At 43.0% G+C, this 15774-nt stretch overlaps 2 protein-coding genes across 9 annotated transcripts in view; one reads left to right on the top strand and one right to left on the bottom strand.

The window, feature by feature from the left end:
• LOC123998083 (cAMP-specific 3',5'-cyclic phosphodiesterase 4C-like) overlaps positions 1-11140 on the top strand; it is a 162398-nt gene extending 151258 nt beyond the window's left edge. For all 8 annotated transcript variants that reach the window (XM_046302965.1, XM_046302984.1, XM_046303011.1 and 5 more), the window contains 5 exons: positions 2438-2537; positions 2781-2935; positions 5698-5820; positions 6461-6643; positions 6848-11140. In XM_046302965.1, coding sequence (XP_046158921.1) covers positions 2438-2537; positions 2781-2935; positions 5698-5820; positions 6461-6643; positions 6848-7390 — 1104 coding nt within the window. In that variant the 3' untranslated portion in view covers positions 7391-11140. The remainder of the gene's footprint in view (positions 1-2437; positions 2538-2780; positions 2936-5697; positions 5821-6460; positions 6644-6847) is intronic.
• A 728-nt stretch (positions 11141-11868) lies between these two features.
• si:dkey-197i20.6 (gamma-interferon-inducible lysosomal thiol reductase) lies at positions 11869-15655 on the bottom strand. Its single transcript, XM_046303073.1, has 7 exons — positions 14645-15655; positions 13827-14015; positions 13563-13634; positions 13356-13448; positions 12694-12846; positions 12275-12343; positions 11869-12154 (listed from the first exon to the last, which is right to left on the bottom strand). Exons 1-7 carry the CDS (start codon positions 14822-14824, stop codon positions 12095-12097), a joined length of 816 nt encoding a protein of 271 aa, XP_046159029.1. The 5' UTR covers positions 14825-15655; the 3' UTR covers positions 11869-12094.
• Positions 15656-15774: the final 119 nt, after the last annotated feature.

Consider the following 15774-nt stretch of genomic DNA (forward strand, 5'->3'; position numbering starts at 1 on the left):
CTCTTCTCCAGACCATTTCCGGAGACCTTCTCCCTTACCTCACCTCGCTCATCAACTTATCCCTGACCGCTGGCTACGTCCCTTCCGTCTTCAAGAGAGCGAGAGTTGCACCCCTTCTGAAAAAACCTACACTCGATCCCTCCGATGTCAACAACTACAGACCAGTATCCCTTCTTTCTTTTCTCTCCAAAACTCTTGAATGTGCCGTCCTTGGTCAGCTCTCCCGCTATCTCTCTCAGAATGACCTTCTTGATCCAAATCAGTCAGGTTTCAAGACTAGTCATTCAACTGAGACTGCTCTTCTCTGTATCACGGAGGCGCTCCGCACCGCTAAAGCTAACTCTCTCTCCTCTGCTCTCATTCTTCTAGACCTATCGGCTGCCTTCGATACTGTGAACCATCAGATCCTCCTCTCCACCCTCTCCGAGTTGGGCATCTCCGGCGCGGCCCACGCTTGGATTGCGTCCTACCTGACAGGTCGCTCCTACCAGGTGGCGTGGCGAGAATCTGTCTCCTCACCACGCGCTCTCACCACTGGTGTCCCCCAGGGCTCTGTTCTAGGCCCTCTCCTATTCTCGCTATACACCAAGTCACTTGGCTCTGTCATAACCTCACATGGTCTCTCCTATCATTGCTATGCAGACGACACACAATTAATCTTCTCCTTTCCCCCTTCTGATGACCAGGTGGCGAATCGCATCTCTGCATGTCTGGCAGACATATCCGTGTGGATGACGGATCACCACCTCAAGCTGAACTTCGGCAAGACGGAGCTGCTCTTCCTCCCGGGGAAGGACTGCCCGTTCCATGATCTCGCCATCACGGTTGACAACTCCATTGTGTCCTCCTCCCAGAGCGCTAAGAACCTTGGCGTGATCCTGGACAACAAACTGTCGTTCTCAACTAACATCAAGGCGGTGGCCCATTCCTGTAGGTTCATGCTCTACAACATCCGCAGAGTACGACCCTGCCTCACACAGGAAGCGGCGCAGGTCCTAATCCAGGCACTTGTCATCTCCCGTCTGGATTACTGCAACTCGCTGTTGGCTGGGCTCCCTGCCTGTGCCATTAAACCCCTACAACTCATCCAGAACGCCGCAGCCCGTCTAGTGTTCAACCTTCCCAAGTTCTCTCACGTCACCCCGCTCCTCCGCTCTCTCCACTGGCTTCCAGTTGAAGCTCGCATCCGCTACAAGACCATGGTGCTTGCCTACGGAGCTGTGAGGGGAACGGCACCTCAGTACCTCCAGGCTCTGATCAGGCCCTACACCCAAATAAGGGCACTGCGTTCATCCACCTCTGGCCTGCTCGCCTCCCTACCACTGAGGAAGTACAGTTCCCGCTCAGCTCAGTCAAAACTGTTCGCTGCTCTGGCTCCCCAATGGTGGAACAAACTCCCTCACGACGCCAGGACAGCGGAGTCAATCACCACCTTCCGGAGACACCTGAAACCCCACCTCTTTAAGGAATACCTAGGATAGGATAAAGTAATCCTTCTCACCCCCCTTAAAATATTTAGATGCACTATTGTAAAGTGGTTGTTCCACTGGATGTCATAAGGTGAATGCACCAATTTGTAAGTCGCTCTGGATAAGAGCGTCTGCTAAATGACTTAAATGTAAATGTAAATGTAATTAAAAGTAGAAATCGTAAAGTTGTCAGGTAGCAAAGTAAGTTTATCAACAAAACGCACAGCAGCACGTAAACAAGTCTGCAAGTTGTGACCAGAAATGACGAAGGAAAGCAGGCTGATGGATCAACAATCCATGGCTTCTGGTTGGAGTATGTACGTACAGTCACTGTGGGCACGATGTCCTTGATGCACTTATTGATATAGCCAGTGACTGATCTGGTGTACTCCTCAATGCCATCGGAAGAATCCTGGAACATATTCCAGTCTGTGTTAGCAAAACAGTCCTGTAGTTTAGCATCTGCTTCATCTGACCATTTTTTTATAGGCTGACTCACTGGTCCTTGCTGCTTTAATTGTTGCTTGTAAGCAGGAATCAGGAGGATAGAATTATGGTCAGATTTGCCAAATGGAGGGCGAGGGTGAGCTTTGTACGCGTCTCTGTGTGTGAAGGAAAGGTGGTCTAGAATGTTTTCCCTCTGGTTGCACATTTAACATGCTGATAGAAATTCATATCTGGGCCTGGTCGGGTGTCTGTAGTATATCCCTCCCGTCCGACTCATTGAAGAAGAACTCTTTGTCCAGTTTGAGTTGAGCAATCGCAGTTCTGGTGTCCAGAAGCTCTTTTTGGTCATAAGAGACGGTATCAGCAACATTATATACAAAACAAGTTATGAACAACGCAAAAAAACTAACAAAATAGCATGATTGGTTAAGAGCCAATAAGGCGGTAGTCATCCCCTTCGACACCATCACTCATCTCTTGCAGTAATAGTAACAAAAAAATGGTCTGTTTTTTGTTTTCAGGCTGTCTTCACTGACCTGGAGATCATGGCTGCTCTGTTTAGCAGTGCTATACACGATGTAGATCACCCCGGAGTGTCCAACCAGTTCCTCATCAACACAAGTCAGTTTCATCCCTCACTAGCAATCTCACTCATTAGATCTAATTAAAGGATATGTCCTTTGGAGCAAAATGTGTCTGGCCTCTACTACTGTGAAGACTACATTATAGCATCTGTAAGGCGGAGTTTGATCTCTGGAGAAATTGTTTATTCCGTTATTTTGAACCTAATGAATACGTTTTTGTAGTTATACAGGGAGTGCCTTGGAATTGTTGTTGCTTTACTAATGGGTGTTCCTACTGTAGATTCTGAGCTGGCTCTGATGTACAACGACGCTTCTGTCCTGGAGAACCACCACCTGGCTGTGGGCTTCAAGCTGCTACAGGAGGACAACTGTGACATCTTCCAGAGCCTCAGCAAGAAACAGGGGCAGTCCCTCAGGAAGATGGTCATCGACATGGTGAGGCACTGACCGAATGAATTGGAATTGAATAGAAATGAAATATTATCTACACTCCTCCATGTTATCATAGTTAAACATAATGAATGAGCCGACATCATAAAGATATGGCCATTTAGCAGACACTTTTCCCCAAAGTCACTTACATTTCACACAGTGAAAGAGTATATTCAGTATCAAAACCACAACACAACCCTGGATGTATGCGGCACCATGCTCTAACCCACTGACCCTTTGGAATTAGTGACTGAAGTCAGTGTGATTAATTGGTATTGCCATAGAATTTCTAAACCCAGAGGCCCAACATAAGCAGTTTCTACATTTTATTTATTTATTTATTTCACCTTTATTTAACCAGGTAGGCTAGTTGAGAACAAGTTCTCATTTGCAACTGCGACCTGGCCAAGATAAAGCATAGCAGTGTGAACAGACAACACAGAGTTACACATGGAGTAAACAATTAACAAGTCAATAACACAGTAGAAAAAAAGGGGGGTCTATATACAATGTGTGCAAAAGGCATGAGGAGGTAGCGAATAATTACAATATTGCAGATTAACACTGGAGTGATAAATGATCAGATGATCATGTACAGGTAGAGATATTGGTGTGTAAAAGAGCAGAAAAGTAAAAAAATAAAAACTGTGGGGATGAGGTAGGTGAAAATGGGTGGGCTATTTACCAATAGATTATGTACAGCTGCAGCGATCGGTTAGCTGCTCAGATAGCAGATGTTTGAAGTTGGTGAGGGAGATAAAAGTCTCCAACTTCAGCGATTTTTGCAATTCGTTCCAGTCACAGGCAGCAGAGTACTGGAACGAAAGGCGGCCGAATGAGGTGTTGGCTTTAGGGATGATCAGTGAGATACACCTGCTGGAGCGCGTGCTACGGATGGGTGTTGCCATCGTGACCAGTGAACTGAGATAAGGCGGAGCTTTACCTAGCATGGCCTTGTAGATGACCTGGAGCCAGTGGGTCTGGCGACGAATATGTAGCGAGGGCCAGCCGACTAGAGCATACAAGTCGCAGTGGTGGGTAGTATAAGGTGCTTTAGTGACAAAACGGATGGCACTGTGATAAACTGCATCCAGTTTGCTGAGTAGAGTGTTGGAAGCGATTTTGTAGATGACATCGCCGAAGTCGAGGATCGGTAGGATAGTCAGTTTTACTAGGGTAAGCTTGGCAGCGTGAGTGAAGGAGGCTTTGTTGTGGAATAGAAAGCCGACTCTTGATTTGATTTTCGATTGGAGATGTTTGATATGGGTCTGGAAGGAGAGTTTGCAGTCTAGCCAGACACCTCAAATCAAATCAAATCAAATTGTATTTGTCACATACACATGGTTAGCAGATGTTAATGCGAGTGTAGCGAAATGCTTGTGCTTCTAGTTCCGACAATGCAGTGATAACCAACAAGTAATCTAACTAACAATTCCAAAACTACTGTCTTATACACAGTGTAAGGAGATAAAGAATATGTACATAAGGATATATGAATGAGTGATGGTACAGAGCAGCATACAGTAGATGGTATCGTGTACAGTATATACATATGAGATGAGTATGTAGACAAAGTAAACAAAGTGGCATAGTTAAAGTGGCTAGTGATACATGTATTACATAAGAATGCAGTCGATGATGTAGAGTACAGTATATACGTATGCATATGAGATGAATAATGTTGGGTAAGTACCCTAGGTACTTATAGGTGTCCACATATTCAAGGTCGGAACCATTCAGTGTGGTGATGCTAGTCGGGCATGCGGGTGCATGCAGCGATCGGTTGAAAAGCATGCATTTGGTTTTACTAGCGTTTAAGAGCAGTTGGAGGCCACGGAAGGAGTGTTGTATGGCATTGAAGCTCGTTTGGAGGTTAGATAGCACAGTGTCCAATGACGGGCCGAAAGTATATAGAATGGTGTCGTCTGCGTAGAGGTGGATCAGGGAATCGCCCGCAGCAAGAGCAACATCATTGATTTATACAGAGAAAAGAGTCGGCCCGAGAATTGAACCCTGTGGCACCCCCATAGAGACTGCCAGAGGACCGGACAGCATGCCCTCCGATTTGACACACTGAACTCTGTCTGCAAAGTAATTGGTGAACCAGGCAAGGCAGTCATCCGAAAAACCGAGGCTACTGAGTCTTCCGATAAGAATCTGGTGATTGACAGAGTCGAATGCCTTGGCAAGGTCGATGAAGACGGCTGCACAGTACTGTCTTTTATCGATGGCGGTTATGATGTCGTTTAGTACCTTGAGTGTGGCTGAGGTGCACCCGTGACCGTCTCGGAAACCAGATTGCATAGCGGAGAAGGTACGGTGGGTTTCGAGATGGTCAGTGACCTGTTTGTTGACTTGGCTTTCGAAGACCTTAGATAGGCAGGGCAGAATGGATATAGGTCTGTAACAGTTTGGGTCCAGGGTGTCTCCCCCTTTGAAGAGGGGGATGACTGCAGCAGCTTTCCAATCCTTGGGGATCTCAGACGATATGAAAGAGAGGTTGAACAGGCTGGTAAATAGGGGTTGCGACAATGGCGGCGGATAGTTTCAGAAATAGAGGGTCCAGATTGTTAAGCCCAGCTGATTTATACGGGTCCAGGTTTTGCAGCTCTTTCAGAACATCTGTTATCTGGATTTGGGTAAAGGAGAACCTGGAGAGGCTTGGGCGAGGAGCTGCGGGGGGGCCGGAGCTGTTGGCCGAGGTAGGAGTAGCCAGGCGGAACATAATGTTCATAATAAAAGATGTTTGGTATTGTCCTCTGCAGGTGTTGGCCACTGACATGTCCAAGCATATGAACTTCCTGGCTGACCTGAAGACCATGGTGGAGACCAAGAAGGTGACCAGTCTTGGAGTGCTGCTGCTGGACAACTACTCAGACCGCATCCAGGTCAGAGGTCATTCCTAGAGTAGACACACCACTGGCCACATATTAGTAGTCTACAGTGACTTCCTCTTCTATTCTCCGTCTCACACATCTGCATTTATCTGAATATTGTCGCTGTCTGATGAAAACCTAATAACTTTATTTGGCAAATGTTTTTTATTTTTATTTATTGAAAGCAGTAACTCCCCTCATTGTACTCTGAACATGAATCTAGGACCAATAAAGTGTATTCAAAATAGCTTCTGAAGTGTCATAATTCTATGTTTGTTCATGGGAAAATATGGAAATTAAATATCCTGAAAAGGTTCTGTTTTAGAGATGAGAGGTTTTCATCAGACAGCGACAATATGTGGATACAGGACAGGTGAAAGCAATTTGAGGGGAGATGAGGAAAGAAAGCCCTTCAGATCTTTGAGATGGACGATGGTGTTGAGTCTGAACTGTCTACTGGAGACAAGTGTGATTAGTGCAGTTGTCTAAAATAACTCAAGACTTCATAGTGTCATGTACATTCAAGGTTTCTATATAAATGTCTGAAATATAAATGACAAAATCAATATGAATGAAAAATGATATACTTCTTCAAAAAATATCTAAACAACAGATAAACCAAGAACTAACATGGGCCTCCGTGTGTCTCCAGGTCCTTCAGAACATGGTTCACTGTGCTGACCTCAGTAACCCCACCAAGCCCCTGGAGGTCTACCGTAAGTGGACCGACCGCATCATGGTGGAGTTCTTCACCCAGGGGGACAGGGAGAGGGACAAGGGAATTGAGATCAGCCCTATGTGTGACAAACATAATGCCTCCATCGAGAAGACCCAGGTACCGTAGTGTGCATAGCGTGCATCCAGCCACACGAGGCATGCAGACTCTCTTAACACATGCAGACACAAGAATCTGCAAACCCACCCGCAGGTCTCTGTCACTGCTTAACAGACTGTTGCTGGCAAATTATTGTCATAATGTCTGTTGAAACCCACCAAAACAGTGTGTGTTTATATCTCTCATCTTTACTCCCCTCTGTAGGTGGGATTCATAGACTACATCGTCCACCCTCTGTGGGAGACGTGGGCTGACCTGGTCCACCCTGACGCCCAGGACATCCTAGATACCCTGGAGGACAACCGGGAGTGGTACCAAAGTATGATCCAGCGCAGCCCCTCACCCACACTTGAGGACAGGGATCTTGACGGGGGGCCAGGAGCCCTGGAAGCCACACCGGGGGGATGCTGCGCCTCCGCTGGGGACAAGTTCCAGTTTGAACTCACCCTGGAGGAGGAGGAGGAGGGTGACTCAGACCTGGAGAGCCCCCCCGAGGAGGAGACGTCACAGGGGGGAGAGACCTCTAGGAAGACCCCGGCCCTGTCTCTATCCCCAGAGCCCAGCAGCAGATACCGGCCCCCCTCCCCCCACCCTGGCCGGGCCCTCAGTCTGGCCACCATGTCGGTTAGGAGCCCCGACCTTCTCAGAACGTTGGGCCCCGGGGTGGGCGCGGACGACATAGGCGATAGGGACAGAGAACTGGGCCAGGAAGGCAGTAGTGTAGCTTACCTACGGCTTGGCACGTAACACAAACCTTGGCCCTCCCTTCAACTTATTCCATCCCTGCCTTGGTTTGTGGGTCCCAGCAGCAATTGGACATGCAGGGTGGGATTTCTATCAAGTCTGTAATGACAACAGTTCCTTTACACTGGAGACACCTTAACACTTTTAATATTGTAGAACAAGAAGTATCGTTTTATTCTCTATTTTCTTCTGTGTGCGAGATAGGACTTTTTAGTCCTGCATTCTGTAGTTGATTCTGGGCGGAAAGTGTCTTAGACTCGAAGGTAGAGAACTGACCACAAGCTAACCAGTCTCACCTGATCGAAGCAAGGAATTATACTGAGAAAACGATGTCTTCCTCAAAATAATGGAATATAGATATTCAATGGAATATTGCAAGGATTGTAATAATTTTACAGGGTCTTGGAACTTTTGCACCACACATTTTGAATTCAGTCAGCATAAAGTAGTATATTTTATTTAGTTTGTCTCTGAGAATTATGTGAATGTTTTACCAAATCCAGTATGTACCTGAATAGTGAGAGAATTGTAACTTAAACCTCAGGGTATGACGAGATATAAATGATTTTAATGTAGCATGGACGTCTTGGGTACCCCTTAACGGAGACTGCCTGTTTAGAGTTGTGTTACTGATGACAAACAGCTCTTAGAACCTTACCGCTTCAAGTTATGCAAAAATACATATTTGTCTGGCGACCTCTATTGATCTCAATTGAAAAGTTAATTAATGAATTTGAGAACTAAAGCAATTTAAATATAAAATATGAAACGAACAGTACCAGTAAATTGTATTTCAAAATCCCGAAGTACTATGGTTGATTGGGGTACCCAATACAAGTTGTTTTAAATCTAGACTAACACCGCTTACACTCATGTTTGTAAAGTTGTATGTTTCCATCTGATTATGTTTTACGTTGTCACATTTTCTATTTGATTTGAAATGGTTCCGTTTTGTTATATATATATTGGGTGTCCTCACCATGGGTGTATTCATTTCACCGATTCTGTTGCAAACCGGAAAACTGGTTTCTACTGGAAAAATTCAGGTAGGTCTGTCCCCGTTTCGTTTCATTTGCTCGGTTTGCTTTGGTAAATGATTTCCGTTGCAAGACGTAACGAACACACCCCAGATCTGTTTGTCTCTGAGCTTTGTAAGCATCATTATCAGGGTGTCTCCATCATACAGTAGCACTTTACACTTTTTGTTGTAGAGGAAGCCCATTCAGTTCTAAAGAACTTGAGCCAAACCATGATTTTAGTGGTCAGCCATGGAAGGCTGTAGTTCCTGTCCAGAAACAACCCCTAGGCCTAACGCCTAGCAATAGGGAGAAAATTCAACCTAGCAGAGAGTGAGATGGAGACATTGTCATGTAGCTTAAAGGGGCATGCAGTCAAAAACGTGATATCCTGTGTTTTATATATACATTTCAACACTGAGGTTGGAATAATACTGTGAAATTGTGACAATTATGATAATGCACTTTAACAGCTAGTTCAGGTTACACATCCCTCCCATTAGGTTCCTCGGACCACTCTGACAGTCCTAGCTAAATTCTTGCTGGAGAAATGGTATTTTGGCAAGCCATTTGTTTCTTTTTGAGAATTTTAATTGAAAATTATCTTAATTGTTACCCAGAAATAATTTGATATTGAGATAAAAACGGCTGCATTGAACCTTTTAAACCTATAAAATCCTGTCAGATCTCCAGAAGTGTGGAAGGGTTAGTGGTTGTTTCTGAACAGGGCCACATTGTGGACTAATTAGGGCTTATTCAGTAGTGTGTGATGCTTTGAAAGTTTCAGATAGAAATGTAATGAACAGCGTTGATATTATTCCCTGTAGTACACAACAGAAAACCATGTCTGGTTTTCACAATACTGTACATTCTGTATTGACATTGGATACTTTTTTATTCGCCTGAATAAGCCCCTAATGTCTTGATTGATTTGTTCTTGAAGAAACTAGTTTATAGGGAAAATCTTTGGAATTTGCGCAAAATTTGCCAACCTAAGTCGTTATGAAATGTTGAACAAAGTTCTCTCTGAACTGTTGATTGTAATCATGTCAAAGTTTGACTTTAAAATGTGTTGAGTTTCAGCAATTATCAGTTAGAATTATGCTATAATTTTAATGGAAATTGTAATAACTTGACTTTATATGTTGGATGTAATGCTTCAATGTAGAGCTCTATTCAATCCGTATTGCAGAAGTTCAGCGTTATTGGCATTTGAAGGCAATGTTCCTGAATAACGGAGACTGCACAGTAAACGCTGCATATGTCAGCTCGATCAGAAGTTACCATCATATCGCATAATCTGTAACGCTTCAGCCCTTATGCTCTGCTCTTCACAAGGCTATAGCTTTTACCTACAGTATGTGAATGTCAATTGACCACAAACATAAATTTTCAAAGTTAATTTATATTAATTGCGTTCGCTGATTGCACCCTAATTTTTAAGTTAAACCAATACTGTACAACTTAACTAGCCCCTGCCAAATATAAGTACACTGAACAGTTTTTTCCCCCCATACGCTCAAAAGGCTTCTCAAATGTCTTATTTCTCCTTTGCCAAGATAATCCTGACAGGTGAGGCATATCAAGAGGCTGATTAAATGGCAGGATCATTTATTGTGCTGGGCACAATAAAGGCCACTCTAAAATGTGCAGTTTTCTCACAACACAATGTCACACAAGTTTAGAGTGAGCTGACTGCAGTAACGTCCAACAGAGCTACGCGGACAGCTGATGCCACTAGCACACTGGAGAAGTGTGCTCTTCACAGATAAATCCCAGTTTCAACTTTATCGGGCAGATGGTGTTGTGTGGGTGAGCGATTTGCAGATGTCAACGTTGTGAACAAAGTGGAGTTATGGTATTTGCAGGCATATGCTACAGACAACGAACAACAATTGCATTTTATCGATGGCAATTTGAATGCACAGAAATACCATGATGAGATCGTGAGGGCCATTGTCGTGCCATTAATCCGCCGCCATCACCTCATGTTTCAGCATGATAATGCAAGGATCTGTACATAATTCCTAGAAGCTAAAAATGTCCCGGTTCTTCCATGGCCTGCACAGTCACCAGAAATATCACACATTGAGCATATTTGGGATGCTCCGCACAGCTGTAACTCAGTAAACTCTGAAATTGTTGCGTTTTACATTTTTGTTCAGTGTATATAAAAAAGATCACTCAATTATCCTTAATGGAGGACAGTGAAATCTGAAAATAAAATTCAACAGCTCCAGCATAGTCAACTTGCCTGGGAACTAACACTAAAGTATTTCCCACTTACTCTTTTCCTGGTAAGGCAGGGGAAAAGTACACAAGTATTCATAAATAACTTGACCATATTCTATTCACTCATGTTTGGGAATAATAAGCAAACAGCTCAAATAAGAGCCTTAAATTGTGACTGGAGAGGAGCTGAGCTGTATCGTGGGTAAAACGTACATAAATCAGTGTCATTCAGTGTTAAATGTGTCAGAGAAGAGAAGTTCGAGAAGTTAGAATGGTGACTCTTGGTCCCTTTATTGCTTTGCTGAAACTGACATGGTATACCATTACGGGGATTGTTCTGTGTGTCTTTTTTATCCGCAATGTTGGACAGTAGTATGTAAGTACGGTAAGAGATCTTAATTTTTCCGGAGCCAAAAATATTTTATAAATTTGCTTAATTTAAAAGTAATTTTTAAAAACATTTCTGTAGTTCAGTGAAAATGCCAATAAATTATGGAAACCTGTATTTGTGAATCTGATTAAATCTATCGCTGTTCGGAAGTAATTAAACTGTGTTGGTTTGATGCCTCGTTCGTGCTTGTCGGAACTAAGAAACTCTAATTTCCGCTAACTGGTTGAACTCTGCACGTATAGAACTACAACCAGTAAGCAAGTCATATTTCTGAGTTTAGTTCCGACTAGCATGTGAACGCGGCATCAATCCCCGCCTAATCTTTGAATAATGACAAAGTTAGAGGGTCAAAAATCATACCCCAAAAACATGCCAACATCCTGCGTTATTGGTAAAGGTGAGATTGTCTTGGGTGTATGATCTTTGACCCACTAACTTTCTCAATCATGACTCATTCAGGAGGATCCGTACTCATTGTAGCATCCAAATATTTAGGAGTGTTTCCATTGGGCAAAAATTAATCAAATGCATCCAACAAGTTTGTAATTGTGTGCTAGGAATATGGGACCAAATAAACTGACTACTTTATTTACTATAATCTTTTGGGGTGTCCATCTTGACCCCTACCTTTTGAGGGAAAAGTATTACTTGTTAAACAAAATCTCTTTCTGAGCAATTGTATTAGTATAAAATAATTTCCCAATTTCTTTGAGCATAATGTATTACTCATTATTTAAATATATTTTACTCATTACTGCTCATTCTTTATCAAGGATGTTTAATTTCAGACCCCACAGTTATATGCACACTTAGGCTTGAAAGAGAAATCTGTTCATACAAAATGGAACCATAACTTGTTAGCATTGGGTTAAATTATCAATACATATGGAGTTATTTGACACAGTATCACACAGAATAACAAGTATTACAATACATTTCAGCAACAAGAGTAAAGAAATGAGCGACTTATGATTTATGTTGGACTTGCATTGTCTTTCAAGAGAATGAGAGAAACTGGTACTTTGAAAACTTTGAAAACATGAATGGCTTGCAGAATGACTGCTGGTTTCAGCACAGACTCCTGTCTAGTTTCTTCTGTGCTCCGGTGCAGGCAGGGGGCTTTCCTCCCTGTGGACAAAAATGGGTGATCATTACATTTTAGCTCAGCCGATGACACCATGTTGAACACCGTTTAATACTCAATTACATTTAAAGTGATCAAACAAGGACCAGTCACACACAACTCACCTTATACATCTTGCAGACCAAGTTAAAAAGTGATGACATTGCTTTGTCCTGAAAGTCACCTGTGTATTCCTGCAAAGACACAAAAATTAGGAATTGGAGAGTCATGCACAGGCTTGACCTTGGCACATAGTTTGATTCCATGACCTGCTATACACAGTGTATCTGTTCAAAAAGCAGTACTCAGTAACACTATAGTTAATAATCTGTAGATGCCTCAAATTCAACTCTGGACAGTTCCATTGCCCCTACCCATTGTTCCCCTCTAATTAGGGACCGATTTAGACCTGGAACACCAGGTGTGTGCAATTAATTATCAGATCAGAAAACCAGCAGGCTCCAGCCCTCGTAGAGTAAGAGTTGAATAACCCTGCTGTAGTATCTACATCGTGCCCCTAGTTTCAGTCCCAGCAGTGTCCTACCTTATTAATGGTCACCCAGGGAACGTGCGTTTTGGCTGGACTGAGAGCATTGGTCTTCAGGGCGTTCTCATGCATAAGTTTGAGTCCGAGCTCTCCCTTAACACAGGTTGTGACACTGTCCCACGTCATGGAGGGGACGTGTAGCTGTAAGCACTAGGGGAGAACAGAATGCATGTTACCAATAACCCAGAGCCCTTAATGTGTAAACAGAAAAGGTGCACAAATGCATTTGTTGATTTTTTTGTGTTACTTTTACCCCAATTAGGTTGTATCCAATTGGTAGTTACAGTCTTGTCTCATCGCTGCAACTCCCATACAGACTCGGGAGAGGAAAAGGTTGAGAGCCATGCGTCCTCCGAAACACAACCCAACCTTGACACAATGCCCATTTAACCTGGAAGCCAGCTACACCAACGTATCGGGGGAAACACTGTGCGACCATGTCTGGCCCACCACAGGAGTCGCTAGTGCGCGATGGGACAAGGACATCCCTGCCGGCCAAACCCTCCCCTAACCCGGATGACGCTGGACCAATTGTGCACCGCCCCATGGGTCTCCCGGTCGCGGCCGGCTGCGACACTCGGGAGGCCCTCACAAATGCATTTTGAATTAAAAAGAATGCAAGTAGTTTAACATTAAGTTAAAAACAGTACAATGCTCACAGGTTGGGCGGCGGCGAGAACATTTGCTGCAGATTCCATGCAGTCAATGACAGGGAAGGCAGAGTACAGACCCACTGAATGTAGAATACATGCCTAAAGGGAAAGTATGAAATACAAAAACTATATTTCAGGAACAGATTACCTATTTTTAGTGATTCAAGTTATAAGCAGAACTTCAGACATTTCCCATTTTAATGGCAAGCGCACCTCAATCATGTTGCTATGACACTCTGGTTCCCCATGTTCACAGGTGAAGGGAGAATTCCCTGAGGGAAGCTCCTGTGAAAGAACAGGAAAAAGGCTGCAGCATGAACACAAAACAAGCTCTCATTTATTCAATAGTCAGAGACTGTGGATAGATCTATCAATCAAAGGCCTGTACTGAGGTACAGCCTGAACTTGTCCAATAACCCCCCCCCCCAAAAAAAACTGAACACGACTCAGTACTCTCCATCTTGAGAAGAGGCCTACCTGCGCATTGCCGTAGGGCACCAGTTTTACCTCCATGATATCATGGAGCATGGCCCAGGTAGGGAAGAGCTGCTGGGTGAGGAAGACCCTGCAGCCTGGACACAGGCTCTCATAGTACAGGGTCACCTCAACTCTGGGTACTGCTGAATTGGGCCTGGTGGCATTGAGCTCCAGACACTGCTTCTGAACCTAGACAGGAATCATGTTCAGAGAAAGCTGGGCTGGAACTCGTTCAATTTGACAAATTATTTATGTTCTGTTCATATTGAGATATGCCTGGAATTCACACAAGTAAATGTAGGAACCATGCCACTTGCAAACCCTAGTTTTTCAGAAAAATATGCGAATTGGGCTGCCTGTCTAAACACAGCTCATTAAGGATTGGTGTCAGTCACATGCCCTCAGGAAATCTAGGACCTCTGGTACTCAATTTCAAAAGCATGACTCATTTAACCATGGACAAGGGACTCTTTGAACAGTAATTTAAAACTGAACAGATAATCCTGATAAACATGGGATACTCACATATACATATTGACCTTGTTATATAACATGGAATAGCAATGTCTTAATGCTTGGTGAGATTAGCCATTGGAAAGTGTATTTGTAAAAAAAAAATGTAAAGACAGGTTATTTAATCATTCAACTGAATAACTTCTGTAGTAGGCTGCATGCGACACATTCAAAAGTACCAGGGTATAATCAAGAAAAAAAAGGTACATAAATAGATCTTATGAAAGTCTTAAAAACAGAACCTAGCAACTGGCATTAAGTCCGAGTGCAGTTATTTGAACTTGATAACGATACTCCAAACTTACCCCACATTCTATTGCAATTTCCAAACTCCTACACCACTGAGATGGGGGGTATTCACAGCCCGGTTTGGGCTTTGACTTTCCATGGGATTTCTTGAAAGTAGAGCAGAAAAAAAGAAGGACTAACACCGATGCAAACTTCATGTTGCTTACAGGTAATGAAGCCAGAGCCTTCCTTAACATTTCCCTCAGACAACACTGTGACCAATTTGAAGAGTGAGTGGGTTGGAGCTCCTTCCACCAATGACTACAACAATCATCCTTAGCTGTGATGATGAGATGGATTCTTCTGACCAAACTCTCTCATTGGACATCTCACAACAGCCATATCATCGTTTCAGACACTTCTTATACAGGGACAAATTGGTAGGCAAAACAGGAATAAGAACAAACTTCAAACTTAGGCCAGAGTAGAATCATTCTTGATTGACTGAATTAACATTAATAGATCATTAATAATGTATATAGTCACAACATTAGAGAAATAGCAGTACATAACAGTCCATCACGTGTCTTAACTACATAGACAATTGCCAAGGTTACAGTGAGGAAAATCATAGATTGTATGACCATGTTGTGACAGTAGATGTCACAATTCTCCCAACATTTACACTCAATTGGCTTCTGAGCAAGGGATTGCTTTTGTCAAAATAATTTGGGGAAAAATGTCAGGCATTTTGACAACTTAAAAATTAACAATTTTATTAAAGTTTATCATTAGTACCATACAAAACTACCAGTCTGAAAAATACATAATATGGAGTGCAGTCAATATTTTCATTAGGTAATGCAATAATTGTACAGAATTTTGTCAATTTAAAAGTGCATTTTGCTGTTCATTAGCAATGTTTTGGGGGGGGATTTCTACATTTCAAATTACTGAACTCCAGCCAAGTATTATACACATACTATGTGTATCAAATAGCAGTATCTAACATACTTTTCAGCACAGTTTCACAAATACAAAAGCTAAAAACCAAGCAGTCTTCAACTATTGAAAGTCAACATACAACAAATACTACGACAGTTTCATTCTCGATAACAAAATCTAAAAAAGTTCACTGCTTCCACACAGGCAGCCTATTGTTGATATTTTTGCCATTAGTTTTTTTTGACCAATCACATCAGATATT

Source organism: Oncorhynchus gorbuscha, linkage group LG02 (genome assembly GCF_021184085.1).
Source record: "Oncorhynchus gorbuscha isolate QuinsamMale2020 ecotype Even-year linkage group LG02, OgorEven_v1.0, whole genome shotgun sequence".
NCBI classification, from domain to species: Eukaryota; Metazoa; Chordata; class Actinopteri; order Salmoniformes; family Salmonidae; genus Oncorhynchus; species Oncorhynchus gorbuscha.

Coding starts and splice junctions, on each gene's coding strand:
- si:dkey-197i20.6 (XM_046303073.1), bottom strand. CDS start 14,824: ATGTTAAGGAAGGCTCTGGCTTCATTACCTGTAAGCAACATGAAGTTT. Junction 12,847..13,355: donor TTCTCGCCGCCGCCCAACCT/GTGAGCATTGTA, acceptor GTTCTCCCCTAG/TGCTTACAGCTACACGTCCC. Junction 12,344..12,693: donor CCTGGGTGACCATTAATAAG/GTAGGACACTGC, acceptor GTGTCTTTGCAG/GAATACACAGGTGACTTTCA.